Here is a 20,649-nt window from a genome sequence, read left to right as displayed (position 1 = left end):
TTTGAGACAGGGTCTCCCTGTAGCCCCAGTTAGCCTGGCATTCACTATGTAGACTAGGCTGGTCTCAAACTCACAGAAATCCACCTGCCTCTGCCTCCCGAGTGCTGGGATTAAAGGCGTGCACCACCATGCCCAGCTGACATGAAATATTTTTGTTACCTCAAAAATGTCTTGTGTTTTTGATGCAAAGTCCTGATGACTGTCTGATTTCTGCTCATTCTTTTTGTCATTGTGATCTGCAAAGAGATCATCCTCATCTTCCAGGAGGGGAAAAGGATTTGGTTTCTTTGCTGGTCTGGGTTTGGCAGACTGGAAGAGATCATCGTCACTACTGGCCTCACTAAGGGCTGGAAACAGGGGGCTCTTCTCTTTACTTCCTCCTGGCAAGTGGGCCGGGGTCTCTGCTGCCTTCCCCTTGACTTTTGCTCTCTCCATGGACTGTGATCCTATGCTTTTGGAAAAGATGTCCCCAGAATCAAATAGGTCAGCTTCATTTCTGGTCTGATGCAGAGACTTCACAAAGGGGCTTCTGTCCACTGCAGACACAGTACCAGCTTCCCAAGGTGGGGTGGCTATGGCCATGGCCTCCTCAGCACTGATTTCTCCACCTGCGGCTCTCGGTTGCAGCTGAGGGTGATGGCCACTTGGTGAAACAGGACTACCTGCCAACTGCGCAGCAGCACCTCTGGGGACACACACGTCCTCAGCGTCACTGGACTCCTGGGCTGCCAGCCTCCTGGCCGCTCGGGTCTGCGGTCTACGCTTTCCTCTAACTTTAACACGACTCTGCAATGGCAAAAACACACACCTTGATCTGATCATTAAAGTGTTCAAAGCTAATACAGGTAAGACTCACTGACTCAAAAATACTCTAACGGTATCTGGTTTACTTCAATTAGGATATCCCCCAGGGAAAGAAAAGGTGATTTAAAATTTCTAAAGGAATTAACAGCTCCATGGCCTCCAAAAAACTGGAATCCTTCTTAATCCTTTTATGTTTCCTTTATGTAATTCTTTAAAGTTTTCTAATTTTACAAGAAAGGCTTTGGTGTTGCTGGAACCACAGAAGGCAGGCATACTGGTGTTCTGTGACCCACAACACATATAGACACCCCACTGCCGCCTCTGTTCTTAATTCAAAGGCAGGTACCTTACAAAGCGCAACTGGTAGGGATTCTGGCACCAACTTTATCAGGCTCTAGGAGCAAGGAGATTATGAGACAAGAAAAAAAGGGAGGTGTCTATGGAGCTATTTTCTCCAAGTCAACAAACACTGATTCAAGTACTCAATATTGAACACAGAAATATGGCTCAGGAGCGACAACCCTTAGTAAAACCCCCAAACACAAGTCTCTTAATAGCTATGATTTAAGATTTCTGCTATTTTCCAAAATATAAAAGGCAAGTTTTGCAGGCTGGGAGTGGTAGCACATGCCTTTAGTCCCAGCACTCAGGAGGCTGAGGCAGGTGGATCTTTGTGAGTTCAAGGCCATCCTGGTCTACATAATGAGTTCAGGCCAGCTGAGGCTACAGGGAGACCCTGTCTCAAAAAAACCAAAAAAAAAAAAAAATCAAGCTTTGCTTTGAGAAGATACAACCTATTTTGGACCAAAAAACTGTCTGCCTACTTCAAGGCAATATCACAATTTTCAGAGTTTGGGGGAGTGTGATGCATGGGGTAGCTGAACTAGAGGGTAGGTATGGTCAATGTATACATGCATGAAATTGTCATGAATAAAAGCTCCTAAGAAATACCCATAATTTTAGGGCATGTCCAATTTAAACTTAAAAGTCAACAAAAATGGTAACTAACAAAAAGGTGTTTTATTTTACAGGGAAAACAGATCTAAAAACACTAAAAATATTAATGTATCTTCCAGGGACAGGTCATCCTGGGTCTGTTGCTGACTTAAAGATCTGCTGAGATGTGGGCTGGAGAGATGGCTCAGCGATTAAGTGCACTGACTGCTCTTGCAGAGGACCCAGGTTCAATTCTCAGCACCCACATGGCAGCTACGAACTATCCTTAACTCCAGTTGCTGAGGAATCCGAAACCCTCTTCTGACCTCTGCGGCACTGCACGACACGGGTACATTCACATACATGCAGGCAATATGCTCATACACATAAAATAAAAATAACAAATATTAAAAAAAAGATCTGCTAAGATTTCATAAAGAGAGATCAGATAGAAAAAGAAAACTTACTAAAACACAAGGGAAATTTCAAAGAACAGAGTCCACAGGGGATCACCTTTGAAAAGCTTTCTTAGCTGGAGAAGAACTACTTGGGGTCTCAGAAAAGGAGCCCAAGCCAAGGTCGGAGGGGAAGAGCATGCAACTGAGGAGCTGCAGGCAGGAGAGAGCACTCCAGGAGAAGCAGCATGGCCAGTGGGCAGTGACAGGACCTAGCACATGATTAGGGGGTCTGGTGGGACTGGAGTTCAGGCTTCAAGTCCTGAGGAATCCGTGGGAAAGCTGGAACAGAAGCAGGCAACGGAAAAGCAGAATTGGGCAACTGGAGAGAAGCAGAGGGGAGGAGAGACCACGCAAGACGACGTGCCTCCTTCAGATGGGGAGGGAAGTTGGCATGCAGGCTGGTCTAGAAAGCAGCAGCAAACTGGCCTGGTTAAAAGAAAAGCAAGCAAGCAAAGACAGTTTCATCACCTTGTTTGCACTGTGCAAGGTGTCTGCCTGGGCTGGAAGATCAAAACTCACGCCCGCCTCTCCACTCCCGGGAAGAGCGGGGACACTTTCCAGACCGTGGCTCCTTCCCGGTTCAGATGAAGGAAAAGCTAATTCAGGTGACACAGGCTTCGCTCCCAGGATCTGCAGCGGCGCTGTAGGCAGCAAGGCTGCTGGGTTAATTGCTAAATTTGCCTAAAGAAGAAAAGCGGACTCAGTATTTGTTCTTAAATACGGGAGTCGATTATCATTTCTGTGACACATGATGTCTGTGGTGCGCACATTGAAAATACAAGAGAAGAGCAACGTGGAAAGATCACCTGATTTTGTCTCAGTGGGGCAAGTGCCTGTGGCCACCACTGGGATCAAAGGACATTAAAGAGGTAGCACATGGAAAGCGACAACTAGGTGGGGTGGAGGGTGCGGTGGTGGCAGGGCAAGAGATGATAAAATGTTTGGCGGCAGCTGAAAAACGTGAAAATACACAAGTTTTATAGGTGCCACAGGCAGGCAATGAAGAGTCCAGATGCGTTATAATTACTTGTATTTTCCCGATCCGAGTGGATGGCTCTTTGGTTTTAAATGGAGCGAGACCTGATGAATCCTGTGTGAAATTAAATTCAGTTAAATATCCATTGGGGATATACACTCATGTCCCTAAGGAAATCTGTAATGGAGTTCGGCTGTCCCCTTCTGTAGTTCTCTAACTTCCCCTGGAGCCTCACAGCACTATGCTTGGTAGCATACTCCACTGATGTCTCCTCCTCCACCATGGAGGATGAAGGCTGTCAGATCAGACCCAGAGTAAAGGGAGACATAGACGACAATGAGTAAGACATGTTAGAGCTGTGGCTTCATCAGAACATCATCATGATGGTTATCCAACATTGCACATGTCGAGATGTACACACACTCTCCCACAGCCTGATGCACAAGTTCTAAAAGCAAAAGTATCTGAGTTCCAGGATGAGTTAAGACGTGTGCTAATCCAAGTCCCTTATCTTCCTAGCTTAGGACACAGGCACCTCAGTGAAACATCCGGAGACAACTAACACTGTCTTGGACTTTTCTTGTGGAGAAGGTCCACAATGCCGTAGGAGAATACTCCTGAGGAGGGAAGCCTGAGAGCAACCATCTTGGAAGAAGTGACACTGAGAAGCAAGCAAGGAATTAGATGTCATCTGTACGAACTCTAACACAATTCCGCTCTAAGGAAGACCAGAGTGGGAAGTGGAGGATCTAGTGAAAAATGATTTTTACCCCAGCTTAACATCAAATTGGAAACTGAATTTGGAATTGAATCTAAACATAATGATTAAATACAGAATCATGAGTTTCTCATGTATGGAGAAAGTGGGGCTTAACGAGAGACAAAGGAGAACTGTCAGCTGCCATCTGCTCCTTAACTAAAAGAGCTCTGAGGAACTTGGGTCTAGCCAACAGGACTATTTACAGTAGGATGCCCACATCGCTGAAGATCAGCTCTCACCTGCGGTGTGTCTGGTTTCCATATGCCTTTTTCTTTGCTACCTTGAGTGGATTCAGGATACTTCTGGTTCTTTAAAGAAGAAATAGGGTGGTCTTTTTTCACAACTCTCTTTTTTTCTGGTACCTTCAAAAGAAAAAGAATACAAAAGTCTGTCACATATCTTCAAACTTTTAAACAACAGTGTGAAAAAGGAGTTTGGTCTTTGGGTTTTAGAAGTCCAATCTCAAATGGGGGGCGTTAAACTAGTCCAGTGGTAGCATTTCAGAAATGACATCCCCTGGGCTGTTACTGTCTAGGGCTGAGATACAGCTCAGTGGTAGAGTGCTAGCCAAGAATGCACAAGGTCTTGGGTTGAATGCCCAGTACAGTGGGAAAAATGTGACTTACACAGGAGTCCTTTCTGTGATAAAAAGAAAAAGATAGAGAAAACTTAGTGTGGAAGGGAAAAAATGTCATGAACAGGCTGAGACTCAGATTTAAAGCTCTGAACCCGAAAGGCACAAAAATATAGTCCCTATTATATGCAATGGTCCTTCAATAAACTCAAGTTACACAATCTGCATCAGTTAACATTAGGGAACAATATGAACTACAAGTCACATCCTGTGCACACACCACTGTGTATTAGCTGTTTGTTTACAGAATGCACTGCAATTCCCCATGAATTTTCCCTCATCCTGTAACTGTCCCCAAGCCTGAGAATAAACAGCTGATACCACAGGCGGAGTCTTGGCAGAGCTGAAAAGATCATCATCTTCATCATCACCAAACAGGCTCCCACCACTTGGCACTGACAACTAAGAGAGAGAAGATGCAGATTAAATAGCCACAAGTAAAGCAATTCCCAAGAGCTAGGTGACCCACAGGAACAATCTCTCACATGGTCCCAAAGTCATAATGTGGAAGCCACTGAGAACTAACCCTGGGTTTTTTGGTGCCAGCAAAAAGATCAACATCTGGGTCATTGTCTTTTTGAAGCTGGTGGCTGAAAAGGAGCTCTTCATCCTGGAAGACACCTGTGCTCTTAGGGCGGCCATCACTATTGGGACCCTGGGCAAAAGAGAAGTTCAGAAGAGATTGTATTTGTAAGGATTCACTATACAAATAAATTAGAGCATAAGATAGATGGACACAACAGAGATGTCCCCTGGTAAAAGTGACCATCACCTATGTGCCAATCAGAAGACTCACCAATAGGATTCTATAGACCTGTCAACAATAGTGGTGAAGCCGGGCGTGGTGGCGCATGCCTGTAGTCCCAGCACTTGGGAGGCAGAGGCAGGTGGATCTCTGTGAGTTCAAGGCCAGCCTGGTCTACATAGTGAGTTCCAGGACAGCTGGGGCTACAGGGAGACCCTGCTGCAAAAAGACAAAAAAAAAAAAATAGTGGTGAGTAAATGAGCTATCAAAAAGTAAAGAGTAAGGGGCTGCAGAGCTGGCTCAGTGGTTAAAAGCATTGGCTGCTCTTGCAGAGGACCTGGGTTCAACTCCCAGCACACACATGGTGGCTAACAACCATTCCTAACTCAAGTTCCAGGGGATCCGATGACCTCTTCTGACCTCTGTGGACATTGCATGACACAGGTGTACTTATATAAATGCAGGCAATACACTCATTCACGCACACAAAAAGTGATGAGTAAGTCTGTAAACAGATAACATATGAATAATCTTTCAATCTTCATGTAGTGTCTGAACTTTTCCTCTCACAAAACAAAATAGCCAATCTAGTAACTCCAAATGAAAAGGAGAGGCACTCTAGCGATAAAGCCAAACCATACAGTGTTCCCTCTGTCATGCTGAAGGGAAGGACAACACAGAACCCAAACCATGGAAGAGTGGGTGTCAGGCATGGCCACCTAAGCTGCTGGCACCTTAGTTCAAAGGTCTACCCAGTAAGCCTTCCACCTGTGTCCATCCACTTTATGCCCTAAACAAGTTCTTTTTGTCTGCTATGGTAACTGGCTTATTAATATTCCAGATCTGAAACTCTAAAATTCATTCCTATTTGTTCTTTAATACCACAATCTAAATGAAAAAAAAAAAGATTAAAGCAAATTTAAATCCCAATTTTGAAAAATTAAATCATAGCAACAATTAACCAATTATTATTATTGATACATAAGAATGACTAATTCAGACATGGTGGTTCATGCCTGTAAACCCAGAGGACTGTGAGTCAAGGCCAACATGAGCTATACAGCTAAAGCCTACCACTACTCCAAAAAAGTTTCAAACCATGGAAAAATAGTACAAAAACAAATTGAAATTTTGAACCACAGGAAAAAAGTACAAAATTAGGCACATTATAAGCCTAGGAGAAAGTATACCATTCATCATAGTTGTATACAGCTCTCATTTATAAACAGGATTATGGACTGGGATACAACTTAGTGGCAGAGTTTCTCCTTAGCAAACCAAGGGCCTGAGTTTGATTCCCAGCATCGCCACAATGAATATATTAATCAATGAATTAAAGAATATAAATAGGGCTATACTACTGACATAAAAATTCACATAACATTTTGCAGACATCACTATGGACTATCTCTTTAGCTTGAAATAAGAAGATGGAGGATTAGGCGAGACGGCTCAGTGGTGAAGCTCTTGTCATGCAGGCTTGAGGACTGAGTTCAGATCCCCATCCACGTAAAACCACCTGGGTACAGCTACATACATATGTAACCTCAGCACTCAGGAGAGAGAATGGGAGGTAGAGACAGGCTAGAGCTCACTGCACAGTCAGCTAAGGGGCATCAGTGTGCTCCAGGTTCACTGAGAGACCCTGTCTCAAAAACTAAGGCAGAGAGAAATAGCAACAGAGGAAAACACCGAATGCCAACCTCTGACCTCCACACCCATGCACACAAAACATGGAGGAGCACCTATACACACAACCACATACACAAATATACACAGAAAAAAATAACTGGAGTCTATGGACTGTCAGCCTAGCTGTTTGTTTTTCACTCTGTTGAGATAAAACTCCTACAGGACAAAGCTAGCACAAAAGCACAAGTCAATGGATTTTTTCCTGACAGTTACAGATGTGAAACCATGACAGTCTAAAAGTCTACAAGATCTGTATCACCCCTGAAACGCCAAATCATTACGGTCACTGCCTTTTGCCCAACCTCTCAGTCCCAAGCAATGATTATCAACTAACAGTCTCTTCTATCTCTGTCTGTCTCTCTCCCCCTCTCTGTAGTAAGTATATGCATGTATATATGTTTGTGTGTGGACACGTGTGTAGAGGCCAAGGTTAAGATGAGGTGTCTTCCTCAGGCTCTACCTTATTTTTTGAGGCAGGATATCTTACTGAATCTGGAACTCACGAATCTGGCCAGACTAGCTGGCCAGCAAATTCTGGGGATCCACCCGTCTCTGTCTCCCAGCACTGGGGTAACAGGCACATGCTGCTGTGCCCAGTTTGTTTGTGTAGGTGCTGAAGATTCAAGCTCATGTCCTCATGCTTACATAGCAAGAACTTCACTACTACTTCCTGCCTTTACAGTATATATTGTATGGTAATTGAATACACTGATTAGGAAATAAACACTGGGGTTGCTTCCATCTTTTGACTACAAGATATACCTACGAAACAGAATTGCTGGATCACATGTTAACTTCTGCATCTTTCACCAATATACTATGGTTTTGGTTTTTGTTTTTGTTTTTGTTTGGTCTTTTTGAGGCAGGGTCTCCCTATAGCCCCAGCTGGCCTGGAATTCACCATGTAGGCCAGGCCTTGAACTTTCCGAGATCTGCCTGCCTCTGCCTCCTCAGTGCTGGGATTAAAGGCATGCACCACCACACCCAGCAACAACATACTATGGTTTAAACTTTTATTATTACTATGTGTTTGAGAGAACATTTATATAACATATATATGTGTGCAGGCGTATACATGCCATGGCATGCATGTAGAGGACAACTCTGCAAGTGGATTCTGTCCTCCCACCTTCACATGGGTTCCAGAGATTGAGATCAGGTGGTCAGGATTCCATAACAAGCAACTTTACTCAGTGAGACATCTCATTGTCTCCCATACCTCAGTTTTTATTACATAAGTCTTGCACATCTTTCCTTAAATTTATTCATATTTCAAACCTTTTGAAGTTGATACTATAAATGGTATTTACTTTCACTTTCAGATAAAATTATATAAAACTATTATTGAACCTCATATACTGATCTTCTATCCTACAATGTTGCTGGATTTTAGTTAATTTGATTAGATAGTCCATACATTCTTTAGGATTTCCTGCTCTGACAGAGATAGCTAATTTGGATACTGTTCATTTCATTTTCTCTAACTTCCCTAACTAGAACCTCCAGTACAAAGCTAACTAGAAAGGCAAGAGCACACGTCCTGGCCCTACACATGATCTTAAGGGAAAACTTTCAGCCCTCTGACATCACGTGTGTCAAATACGGGTCTGCACAGATACTTTTATCAAACTAAGGAAATTCCCTTCTACATTTAATTTGTTGAGTGTTTTTTTTTTTTTAATCATGAGTTTGGATTTTGTCAAATATCCTTTCTGCATTTACCAAGATAACAATGTGCTTCCTACTCCATATTTTATTGATACAGTATATTATATCAACAGATTTTTAAAACAGTTAACCAGCTTTTCAAATCGGGGAGAAATCCTATGTATGCTGTGTAATCTTCTTCATATGATCCTAAATTGGTTTTACCAGGATTCTGTTGAGGATTTCAACATCTATGTTCAGAAAGGTTTGTCAGTAATTTTCTTAGATGCTCTCCGTCTAGGGGCTAGAGAGATGGCTCCACTCGCTGCTCTTGCAGAGGACCTGGGCTCAGTTCCCAGCACCCACATGGCAGCTAACAACTGTCTATAACTCCAGTTCCAGGAGATCCAGTGCCCTCTTCTGATCTCTGCCGGCGCTGCGCAACATGGGTATATTTACATACATGCAGCTAATATACTCATAAACATAAAATTATAAAATAATTTTTTAAAAAGCTCTCTCTAGTTTGGGTCTGAAAATAATAGTAGCCTCAGAGAACGAGGCTATATTTTTATCAATAAAATTTATTGGAACATAAACATGTCCACTCATTTTCTTATTTTTTAGGGCTCCTTTCACATAACCAATGGCAGAGCTCAACAAGTACAAGAGAACCCACATGGCCTGCAGAGGCTAAAACAGTTATCCTAGAGAAAATGCTTGCTGACACGTGAAATGAATGCAAGGCCCCTCCACAGCTCATATTTCCAAAACTGAAATCTCGAAGTAGTGACGCACACACATCTGGCCTAACTTCCCTTTTCCATTGCTCACATCCCATAAACAGCCACGGGACAAAGGTTTATTAGGAGCCACCAGGTCTGAAAGCTCAGAAGAGACACGGGAGATTATTCCCTCTGTTAACAATGTGACTTGAGGGGCAAGTCACAGGTTTGGATTTCCAAACATCCAAGTGACTGAAGAGAAGCTTTACAGCTGTACCAAAGGCTAAGACTTCTTCAGCAATTCACAGGACCGACAACATGAAAGGGCCTGCTCTATCTCCTCTAGAAATGTCAACACTATTGCTCTCTTCTCACCTTCCCTATTTCATTCTGTGGCACAGAGACATTGTTTACATCTCCCATTTTGTCCTCTTCCTCATCAAACAAGCTGAGAACAGTTTTGCTTCTACCCTTGGCGCCTTTGTCCAATGGAGATGTAGAAGAAAATAAATCAGAATGCCCGGCTGCTTCCTGATCAGATGCAGTCCAAAGTCCATCCTACAAATGGAAATAAGGAAAAAATTACATAATGACTGGAAATTAAAATCCTAACGTGGGCCCTCACAAGCTCTTCATTAACTTAGTAACTGCCATGTTGACATGACTCAGGGCACTACAGCTTTTCACTGGGACAAAACATTGAGACGATTTAGAATTTAGAAGCTTGGACAGACAGTCCACAGCCAAAGACAATGTTCCCTCCCTCCTACAAAGTGAAAGCATAGCTATAACCCTGCTGCACACAGGGTACTCACACACCTGTCATTAAATGGCAATCCTTAGTAATGAATCTACTTCCTACTTTTTAACTAATACACTACAGAAAAGTCTCAGAGGGAAATCTAACCAGCAAAACAAGAAAAACTGAAGACTTAAGATTGTTTAAGCAATTAGAATAATTTCTAACATAATCCTAAAATGCAAGTTGCCCATTCAATACTATCACAGTTCAGATAAAATACTACTGATTAAAAGAACCTCTAGTGCACATTATCACTAAGAAACAAAAATGACTCCTTCCAGTTAAACACCTCATTGACTGTTAAGCACATCCTAACTTCAGAGTGACTGACTAGAAAATCATGTTTCCTTAAAGAAGCACATGATGTCTGAGTATGCCTACTATGTAAAAGACAGCATGCTAAGTGATAATGGACCCCATAGTGAACAAGGAGCCCGCTCCTCTGAGAGTTTATATCTGACTGAGGGCCAAGGCAGCAGAGGAAGCAGCTTTCAGTCAAGGGTAGAATGGGCTGGGTCAGAGTAACTCAGGTCCACATGTGGCCTCTTGGAAGACAAGGGCAGAATGACTCAGGTATACATGAATTTCACTGTTAACTACCAGGAGGTTCCATAGGAAAAGTGAATGCAATGTTCCTCACACAGACTCTGGGAGATATTAAACCTGAGCAGTTGGACCTACAGAGCTCATAAAGTTAGGATCATTGTTTTTTAAACTATTTTATTATTTTTATTTTATGTGTATGAGGTTTTGGCTGCATGTATGTAAGTGCACCCGTGTCATGCAACATCTGCAGAAGGAGGTGTCAGATTCCCTGGAAATGGAATTACTGATGGTTGTTAGCGGTTACATGGGTGCTGGGACTCAAACCTGGGTCCTCTGCAAGAGCAGTCAGTGCTATTAACCGCCGAGCCATCTTTCCAGCCCCAGAGTACAGAAAGGTAGGAAAACAGAAGTGGCACACAAGAGCTAGAAGGCCACTGTTGACACAACTCCCCACCACAGCCACATAGAGGCCTCAGGTGAAAGACAGCAGACCTGCAGGACAGAAAGTAAGCGTTCTGGAAGAAAACACACTTCACTGGGTTCTGATCCACTGGTCCAGTCAGCATCAACCAGAAGTAAAGAGAAAGTGGTAAACTAACTTCATGAAACTGACATCTGAACTCACAAGGGAGGACTAGAGAACCCAGGGAAACAGAACAACGGAGAGAAGATAGAAAATACAGAGAAAGTCAACATGAAAAACAAGATGAGAAGAAGCACTCCAAGGGAGGCAAGTTGCACCAGGATACAGCACGACACTACCAACCAAGAGGAAGCTTGCCTTCCTGGGTGTGAACACATTCAGCTAGAAAATGAGCCTGGACAAGGTTTCCCTGAAGAGCCGGGCACAGGGTGTCTTCTTAGCATGTTCAGAGTTTTCAAATCTTTCCAGAAATGAGCCATTTATTTTCAGTGACGGAAAATCAGGAGAGCGTATGCGTTACAAATGGATTGGAAACCAGAGTCAGCATACCTTCTCTGCCACCTCAGCTGTATCAGCACTGCCCAGCTCTGAGGACGCTCTGGCGTCAACCTTCACCTCCACAGCTTTCTCTCCGAACGCTGCCTCCTTCTCCTCATCACTGAACAGCAAAGGTGGCACCTCAGAGTTGGTCTCTTTTTTCTACCAAAAGAGAAAATGACATTCACACTGATTGAAAATAAAATGTGTCTGAACAGACCAGCAATGTAGAGAACCAGCAAAAACCAGTCCTTTCAGGCACACCTAACTGGTGGTGAAGGAAGCACAGGTGGGATGGTAGGGATGGCCCTGACAGAAGACACCACAGGCGGGATTCCTTCAGGCTTGCAGCCAGCACTGCCTCCTCAGCAGACATTAGTCTGTCTCCTGACATTTCAACTGAAGACAACACTCAGTTGTCTCTCCCACTCCAGCAGGTGCTCTCTGCACTAAGTCATAGTCAGCAATGGTCCCCCCATTGTATCCGTCTCTCTGCACGCACCTCATCATCCCTGGCCATTCCTTAGACTTAATGCCAACTCCCACACTCCCAATACCATGTGTCCCTCCATCTAAGGTAAATTCTCACCTCTGCAGCAAGTCCCAGCTGCAGGTGTTGCCCAGGAAGGCTTTTTTCTGTTGAGTAACTGTTTCAGTGAATTAACATACTTCCCTCTCTACCCAGCCCTTACTTTCCTTTCCCCCTTATGTATGTACCCATTCTTTGGACAGGACCATCTGCCATTTCTATGGCCAGACATGGTATTTTACACAAAGCAGGTGCTCAAGTTGGCACACCCTTCTACCCATCTCCTCAGTTCCTTCTCTGCGAGGCTTAGAGATTAGGAGACTGAGGCTATGTGCCCCACCTAAGTCATCCACAGCCTGCAAGCCCTGAGGAACTAAGCTTTGAAGCAATGCCTGTAAGTTAGGAAGGCAGATGCACAACTATAAAAGGACAATACTAACTATAATGGAAAAAATTACAAATGAAAACTGGGGTAAGATGATTTTTAGTTATCGTTAGGAAGAGATCCTTAAAATGCAAAAATGATAAATGATTTCAACTTGAAACAGAGGAAGACTGAAGTTCACACATACACAGACACACAGACACACACAAAGGTATCACTGAGGTGATTAAAGGAAAAAGAAGCCTGTAGGACATGCTAGACTGCTGGGAATTTTAGATTCAATGTCCCCAAAGGGCTCAGGTATAGAGAAATTTGGTCCCTAGCTGGTGGTGCCATCTGGGGGAGGTTCTGGCCACTTTAGGAAGTAGGGCATCACTGGAGGAAGGCCACTGAGGATGCGTCCTTCAGGGTTAGCCCTTGTCCCTCCTGTGCCGTCCCTCTGTCTGCTTCCTGTCATTAAGCAGCCTCTGCTACCACGATGCTCTGCTTCAATACAGGCAGGCCCAGAATCAACAGAAACAGACTAAGGACTGACCCATCATGAGCCAAAATAAACCTTTCTTCTGTACTTTATGTTAAGCATTTTGGCACAGCAATGCCAAGGTCAGGTTTCCAGAGCTGACCCAGGGTAGCATTACAACTTGTGTAGCACCAACTTTACAGGCATTTTCTGGGTCTAAGATATTGAATACCACTGCTGCAGACGAAACAGTCACCGGAGGAGAGCCAAACAGAGAGCTTCCACTATCGGCGTCATCTTCAAAGAGGAGTGATGCTCGCTGAGTCTTCTTTTGGCTGTATGAACAAACAAAAGATCAAACTCAGGGCAAACATGATTTTAAAACAAACGCGAGGTGTTCTCTCGGCCTCATCTACGGTAAACCACCTACCTCCACGTGTTGGCTTTAACCAGTTGAATTGAGATGGGAGAAAGAGTTGGGTAGATATATTTGTCTCAAACAAACAAACAAAAAAATTTACTTGAAAGCTATCACCCGACTCCAGTCAAAATGGCTGTCATCAAGAAATTTGAGAGCATGGAGCTGGAGAAATGGATCAGCATTAATTAAGAGTATTGGCTGCTCCTGCAGAAGACCCGGGTTCAATTATCAGCACCCACATGGCAGATAACAACTGTCCATAATTTCAGTTCCAGGGGAATTTGACGCCCTCTTCTGACCTCCGAGGGCATTGCACAACACGGGTGCACTTACATACATGGAAGCAATACACTCAGATACATAAAATTAAAAAATAATAATAGAATATTTTTTAAAAAAGAAATCCGACAGCAAACATTGGAGAGGACATGGGGAAAGAGGAGCCCTTATTCACTACTGGTGAGAGTGCAAATTAGTACAGCCATTATGGAAATCAGTTTGGAGGATCCTCAAAAAATTTAAAAAAGAATTACTATACAACCCAACTATCTCACTCCTGGGCATATGTCCAGAGAATTCCATACCTCACCATAGAGATATGTGTACCCAATGTTTATTGCTGCTGTATTCATTGTTTCAAAGAAATGGAACCAATCCAGTTGTTGACAGATAAATGGAAAATGAAAATCTGGGACCTATATAAAATGGAGTATCATCCAACTCTAAAGAAAAATTAAATCACAAAATTCACAGGAAAATCGATGGACCCAGACTGTATAATTCTGAGAGGTCAGCCAATCTCAGAAATTTTAAAACTGCATTTTCTCCTTTATATGCAAATCCTAGCATACAATGTATACATGTACATATGTAAACAGATGCATATGTGGGTATACTATTAATTTTTAGAAACAACAAGAAAGGTAATTTTTTAAAGGCATACTAATGAGTTCATATACCTAATACACTTCATGTAGATCCTTTGAATCCTATCTCAAGATATAACACATTTTAACACAAAATTAGTCCTGTTTGGATGATTCCAGGAGAGGCTGTTACCTTACAGGGAAATCTGAATTCTACGCCTTTTTCTTTCTTTGATTATTTCTGTATATTGTCGGGGCAGGGGTTGTAAATATTAATAAACTTTTAAAAAGTATAAGATTTTTTAAAAATATTTTTAAGGGGCTGGAGAGATGGCTCAGCACTTAACAGCACTGGTTGCTCTTACAGAAGAATAGAGTTTGGCTTCCAGCACATACATGGTGGCTAACAAGCATTTGTAACTCCAGTTCCAGGAGATTCAATGCCTTCTTCTGACCTCCAAGGGTATAGCACATATAGATACACTTAGAATACATGCAGGTAAAACACTCATACACATAAGATAAAATCAGTAAAAAGAAGTTTATCTGCGTCTGGGTTACCTCACTCAGTTTAACAGTACCATCCGTTTATTTATTTATCTGCAAATTTCATGATTTCATTTTTCTTTACTGCTGAGTAGAACTCATATCAGTTTTCTTCAAGGACTAGCTCCCTGAGAGGTTATGTGATTTAGGGACAGGCACCACTAAATGGACTCAGTGCATTATGTGTGCGTGTGCGTGTGTGTGTGTGTGTGTGTGTGTGTGTGTGTGTGTGTGTATTTATAAATGTATGGAAATAACCAAAGAAGAGGACAAACACTAAGATCAAGTGGGAAACACGGGAGAAGCTGGTGGGGGACCGGGCGGGATGGAAACAATGCGAAGACAATATTCATGTATGAAATGCTCAAAAATAGAAAAACCAAAAATTAAAAAAAACAAAAACAAGAGCTTATGTTTTTTAATTTAGAAAAAAATATTTTTAGTATACATATACAAATGTATTGTCTGCATGTATGTAAGTGCACCCATGGCGGTAAGAAGGGGGATCCCCTGGAACTTGAGTTATAGATGGTTGTTAGCTGCCATGTGGATGCTGGGAATCAAACCTGGGTCTTCTGCAAGAGCAGCCAGTGTTCTTAACCACTGAAACATCTCTCCAGCCCCTAAATTTTTTGGAAAAACAAACAAAAGTGGCTATACCATTTAATATTCATCCACATCCTCACCTGTTCAAAGACTTTTTTTGAGCTCTGATCAAAGCTGTGAATTATTTCCCCCACACTAAGTTTTAGTGGCATCTTTGAGAACAATTGGGAAGTACAAAGAATGGGCAGAAAGCCTTCAGGAAAGTCAGGACTGTATGGCTAGCACCAAAACCTACACATGGGAGCTGTTTCAGATCAGTAGGTTGATGATCTACTATGTATGTCATAGGGACACACATGTGATCAGGTAATTTCTGCCTGGTATAGAGAATGCCCAACTACAGTGAGGCTACAAAGGGGGCAGATGAAGGTAGAGCCATGCCTCTTTTTCATGTTTGGATTAGAGAAGGCTTCTTAGAAGAGTGGACTTCTTAGCTCTTGAAAGAAGCTGGCCAGGAAAAGCAAGAGAACAATGAAAAGGAAAGAACGAAATGCTTTTCCCACACTCACAATGAGTGCTGGCTCTGTACCAGCTAGTGTCCTAAGCAACCCACATTCATGTTGCATCTGATCACAATAGTCCTGTGAGCAATGGAAACACAGGCATAGAGAAGTTAGGTCATGGGCCCAAGATATGGTAGGACCTGGCAGGGCCAGAATTTAGTGTCACATATTAAGATTTCAGAGGTTATATACTCTGAACCAGAGGCCACTGATAAACCAGATGTCAAGCAAGGAGCCGAAAAAGCAGAAACACTAATATTTGAGAATATGGCATTGTTCAGAGAAGTCTGAAGGACTTTTAAATCTGTTCAATAAGTAGTAACCACCCCAAGGTACAGGATTTCCACATTCTTCGTTCTACTACGTCCGGCTGAGTAATCGTTTAAGACTCTCCAGAAAAAAAGCGTTATTTGCAGGGAGCTACTCGGAATGCACAGCATACGCTTCACAATCCACCAGCTTCAGCTTAGACACCAAACAGACACCCAGTCCACCAAGGGTGAGTCTCTGCTGGCAGACCACTGCTCTGCAAAGAACCATCCTTCTAACACCATGTTGTTTAGTGCTCAACAGATTTCTACCAAAATAACAAACTTTTAAGGAACTTCAACCAAACTTTATGATCTTTGGGGTAGCTTAGAGAAGAAGCAAACATAAAGATAATGAGCTCATTTTTAAACCACTGACAAATGAAGAAAAAGGAGTATTATAAGATTAAAAAAATGATACGAGAGAAAGCCAGGCATGGTGGCGCACACCTTTAATCCCAGCACTCACGAGGCAACGGCAGGAGGATCTCTGTGCAATCTGAGGCAAGTCTGGTCTACATAGCAAGTTCCAGGTCAGCTGGGATTACAGTAGTCTCTGAAAGTCATACCTGGCCAAAATACTGAGAATAAGAGATTGCAGAGTATGTATGTGTCCCTGGATAGGAGTTCTATATTAAACCTCCGCTACCCAGGGCTTGGGACCACTGTGGAAGAAGGAGTAGAGAGCTTGTGAGAGCCAGGGGTGGTGGATGACTACAAGGAAACAGTTTCCCAGGTGGTTGGGAACCAGCCTATATGAACTTACAGCAATGGTAACAGTACGCACAAGACCCACACAAACTAAAACCAGACAAAACCCAGCATGAAAGTGGGGAAATGGGTAAGAAGCCCCAACATTAGCTGAAGAACTATTAGAACTGATCACTGCTGGGTGAGGGAGAGTTGCTTTTTAAGGGAGTGACACTAAACAGGCTGACCAGGCTCCAGTGGACAGGCTTGAACAGAGGAACATCTGGGAACAGAAAGTTGATTCGATAAGCCTTAACATATACGATAGAATGCATGAAATCCAGCACAGGGGAAGGGGAGCTGTGGAAGGGGGTGATGATAGGGGAGGGAGTCCAAATAAGATCAAGATGTATTATATGAAATGCATAACACTTCAATTAAAAAAAATAAAAAAGAAAAAGTCAAGTAAGACAAACTTTCCCAAGACCTTTGGACATGCCAGGACCACTGCACTCATGAACTCAGAGAAGCTGTGGTTGCCTGCACAAGACAGGTACAAGATCAAGCCAGTCAACTTTATAGCATGGAGTGGGAAAGAAGAGGTTTACAATCCGTCCCCCATAACTAAGGAGCTATGGTTCACGGCTTCCGGAGGAGGGAGAGTCAGGGGTTTTCTTAAGGGTATGATCCCTGGTCAGTTGACCATACTCCAGTTGATAGCCCCACTCAGAAGTATATCCAGCACACATGGGAGTCACTGGGTCATTAAAAAAATATTACCACCTTGGTAACCAAGTTCAGTTGACTGTATCTCCAGTACAGCTCAGAAGCCCTCTGCTCTATTATGTATCTACTGCCTTAGGTTAGGAATGCAGGAATTCAACACATCTTGCTTAAATAGGAGAAAAACAATTCAAAACTCAAAAAAATATTTTTTTAAAAAAAGGGTGGCCCCATTTGTGCATAAATTACAATGAGGTATCAACCATCAGCAAGAGAAGCACTGGCTATTTTGTACACAAAAACCTTTCCTCATTACTACAATGTCACCTGTCTTTAGCAATAGCAAACAGATCATCTTCATCATCTTCTTCCTCAAACAGACTGGTCTTTTTCACAGCCATGGCCTCCTGGCTTTGGCTCTTCCCCAGGTCCCTGAATTCTCCTTTGGACCTGCTGTCACTTGTTGCCTTGGTCTGTGAATCAGTAATATTCCATTGGTCCTGAAAACATAAAACACACATTAAAAATTCATGGGGCAGGGCTGACAAGAGGGCTCAGTGGGTTTAAGCACTTGGGACACAAGAATGAGGGCTGGAGAGAGGGCTCGGGGGTAAGAGCACTTGCTGCATGAACACAAGGACCTGAATTCAAATCCCCTACACCCACATAAAAAGCTGGGCACGGCTGTGCTGAACAGGGCAGAAATAAGATCACTGGGTCCTGCAACCATCCCTCCCCCTGCCCAGCTCCAGGTTCAGTGACAAACCCTGACTCAAAAGAGCAAGCCGGAACATGAAGATTGCTAAGGCCAGGGCACCCAATATCCTCTGAGCTGTGTGTCCACACAACTGTACACTGATGCACATACACCACAAAAATGTATCACATACATACACAGACACACAGATACACACCCGGAAGAATGGTAGTCTACAATAAAGGAGTGGACAACATAAATAGGAAATTCATTTTACAATGCTTTCAATAAATACATTAGCATGGCTTGAGATTTACCATTTGTCTAACTCATATGACACACAGCAGCAGTCCTTTAACAAACTAACACACAGTGGGGGGGGCACAGGACATACTACCTTGGCAAAGGACAACAGAGGCAGCAAGGTCTCTCTGAGCTCCTCGCTCTATCACTAATAGTGGACTATAAAAGAATGCTCTGAGTCTTCTCTATGAAGCAGGCCAAGGCACCCTCCCTGTACTAAATTCCCCCCAGTTTATTATCAGTAGGATCAGACTCTTTGGTCCAACCACACTTTTCCCCAACTAGTCACTTCTTTGTCAGACTTACTATAACATACAGGAAGGTTTCCCTGTGTCTCTAGGTTTTCACTTTTACAGGTTCCTTATGACCTAAACTCATCTTAAATACATATGCTTTTTTCCTTGCTATCTTTTGTTACAGGGGTTCAACCAGGATCCTTGGGATGTGTGGTGGTTTGAATGAAAATGTCCCCCAAAGGCTCTAAGTATTTGGACATTCTTGTCCCAGTTGGTGGCACTGTTTTGGCAGGTCTTAGAAGGTGTGGCTATCCTGGGGGAAGCATGTCACTGGGGGTGGGCTTAGAAGAGTTCTTAAGCCTTGCTGGTTCTCAAGTTGCTCTCTTGCTTCCTGTGCCCACATGAAGGTGTGAGAGCTTAGCTTCCACTCCTGCTCCAGCCACCTCCAGCCACCATGCCTCCTCACAATGATGGACTGAAATTCCCCTGGAACCGTAAGCTCAAATAAACTCTTCGTTTTATAAGTTGCTTTGGTCAGTGTTTCTATCACAACAGAAAAGAGACTAATACAGTAATTGATACCAGAGAATGACCTGCTGATGGTGAAGAACCTGACCATGTGGGGGTTTGGAAGAATGTGGAAGACTTTGGAAGCTTCAGCTAGAAAAGTGGTTGATTGCTATAAGCAGAGTTTAAAAGGCCTTTCTAGTAGGGGCCTGGAAGAAAGTAGTGCTGACAACAATATAGTTCCAGAGGGAAATAACGACTGAAGCAGTAATTATGATATTTTGGCAAAGACTCTGGCTTGGAGTCTTCCCTTGACCAAAAATCTTGCCTGAGGGTATAATGAAAAGCCATGGACTAATTTCTCTAGAGGAAGAAATTTCAAGACAGCCTAAGGTAGAAATGGTGGCATGGCTATTAATTATGCAGATCTACAGTGAAAAGAGGCAAATAGGGCAGAAAGAAATACAGAATGTACAGTTTGGATTGAAAAAGAACACTAGGATAATTAATGTTAGAGCTGTGGAGGCGTGTACTGGAGGGGATCCCTTTGAGAAAGAGATTAAAGTGATTAAGGAGGGGCCTAGAGATTTGCACTTAAACAATGGAGAGAGTGCCTCCAGGGCAAGACCACGCCCAGTTAAGCCTCCAACTTGTGAAAGGAAAATGCTGCAGGGACCACTGAAGAGAAAAGCGTCTAAAATGGATAAAGCAGGCTGGAGTCCATCCCAAAATTGCAGCCAAACTTTGGTGCTGGCTTTAGAGGCACAAAAGATGTGAGAGTGAAGGGGTCATCGGTTCATTCTCTGAGGTTTCAGAGAGCCTGGTTTCAGAAGGCCGCTGAGGACAGACAGCATGCAGCAGGTGTGACCCTGCATAAAGAAGGCCCTCATAGGCCATTGCATGAAGCTGTGAAGATAAAGCCTGGCTGGCAATGGAGACCACAAGAAGACACTCATGATGCCAGAGCTGTGAGGCATCTGCCAAGACCTGCATAGAGGGAGTGGTACCAGCCCAAGAGAAAGATGTATGTTGCACACAGCAAAGCTAGAGAGGCTGAGCCACCAAAGCCTTTTGGAAGTAAAGTCCCAGAAGTCAAACATGGAGCTGCTGGATTTGGTGTTTGCCCTGCTGGTTTTCGGTCTTGTTTTGGTCTGGTATCTCCTCTATTCCTCCCTTTTGGAAT

The 20,649-nt window shown here is 43.2% G+C and overlaps 1 protein-coding gene across 5 annotated transcripts in view; it reads right to left on the bottom strand.

Moving 5' to 3' along the window:
- Positions 1-20,649, bottom strand: part of Washc2c (WASH complex subunit 2C) — a 65,467-nt gene that overhangs the window by 3,741 nt on the left and 41,077 nt on the right. For 3 of the 5 annotated variants that reach the window (XM_008837722.1, XM_008837724.1, XM_008837723.1), the window contains 10 exons: positions 18,051-18,223; positions 13,293-13,395; positions 11,699-11,848; positions 9,753-9,935; positions 5,095-5,223; positions 4,890-4,970; positions 4,174-4,296; positions 3,226-3,288; positions 2,667-2,879; positions 160-786 (listed from right to left, as the gene is read on the bottom strand). In XM_008837722.1, coding sequence (XP_008835944.1) covers positions 160-786; positions 2,667-2,879; positions 3,226-3,288; positions 4,174-4,296; positions 4,890-4,970; positions 5,095-5,223; positions 9,753-9,935; positions 11,699-11,848; positions 13,293-13,395; positions 18,051-18,223 — 1,845 coding nt within the window. The remainder of the gene's footprint in view (positions 1-159; positions 787-2,666; positions 2,880-3,225; positions 3,289-4,173; positions 4,297-4,889; positions 4,971-5,094; positions 5,224-9,752; positions 9,936-11,698; positions 11,849-13,292; positions 13,396-18,050; positions 18,224-20,649) is intronic. The other 2 variants (XM_017799265.1, XM_008837725.1) reach the window with 2 other exon arrangements.

Source organism: Nannospalax galili, unplaced genomic scaffold (assembly GCF_000622305.1).
Source record: "Nannospalax galili isolate Female #2095 unplaced genomic scaffold, S.galili_v1.0 scaffold2819, whole genome shotgun sequence".
NCBI classification, from domain to species: Eukaryota; Metazoa; Chordata; class Mammalia; order Rodentia; family Spalacidae; genus Nannospalax; species Nannospalax galili.
This window is presented reverse-complemented; position numbering and strand designations above follow the sequence as displayed.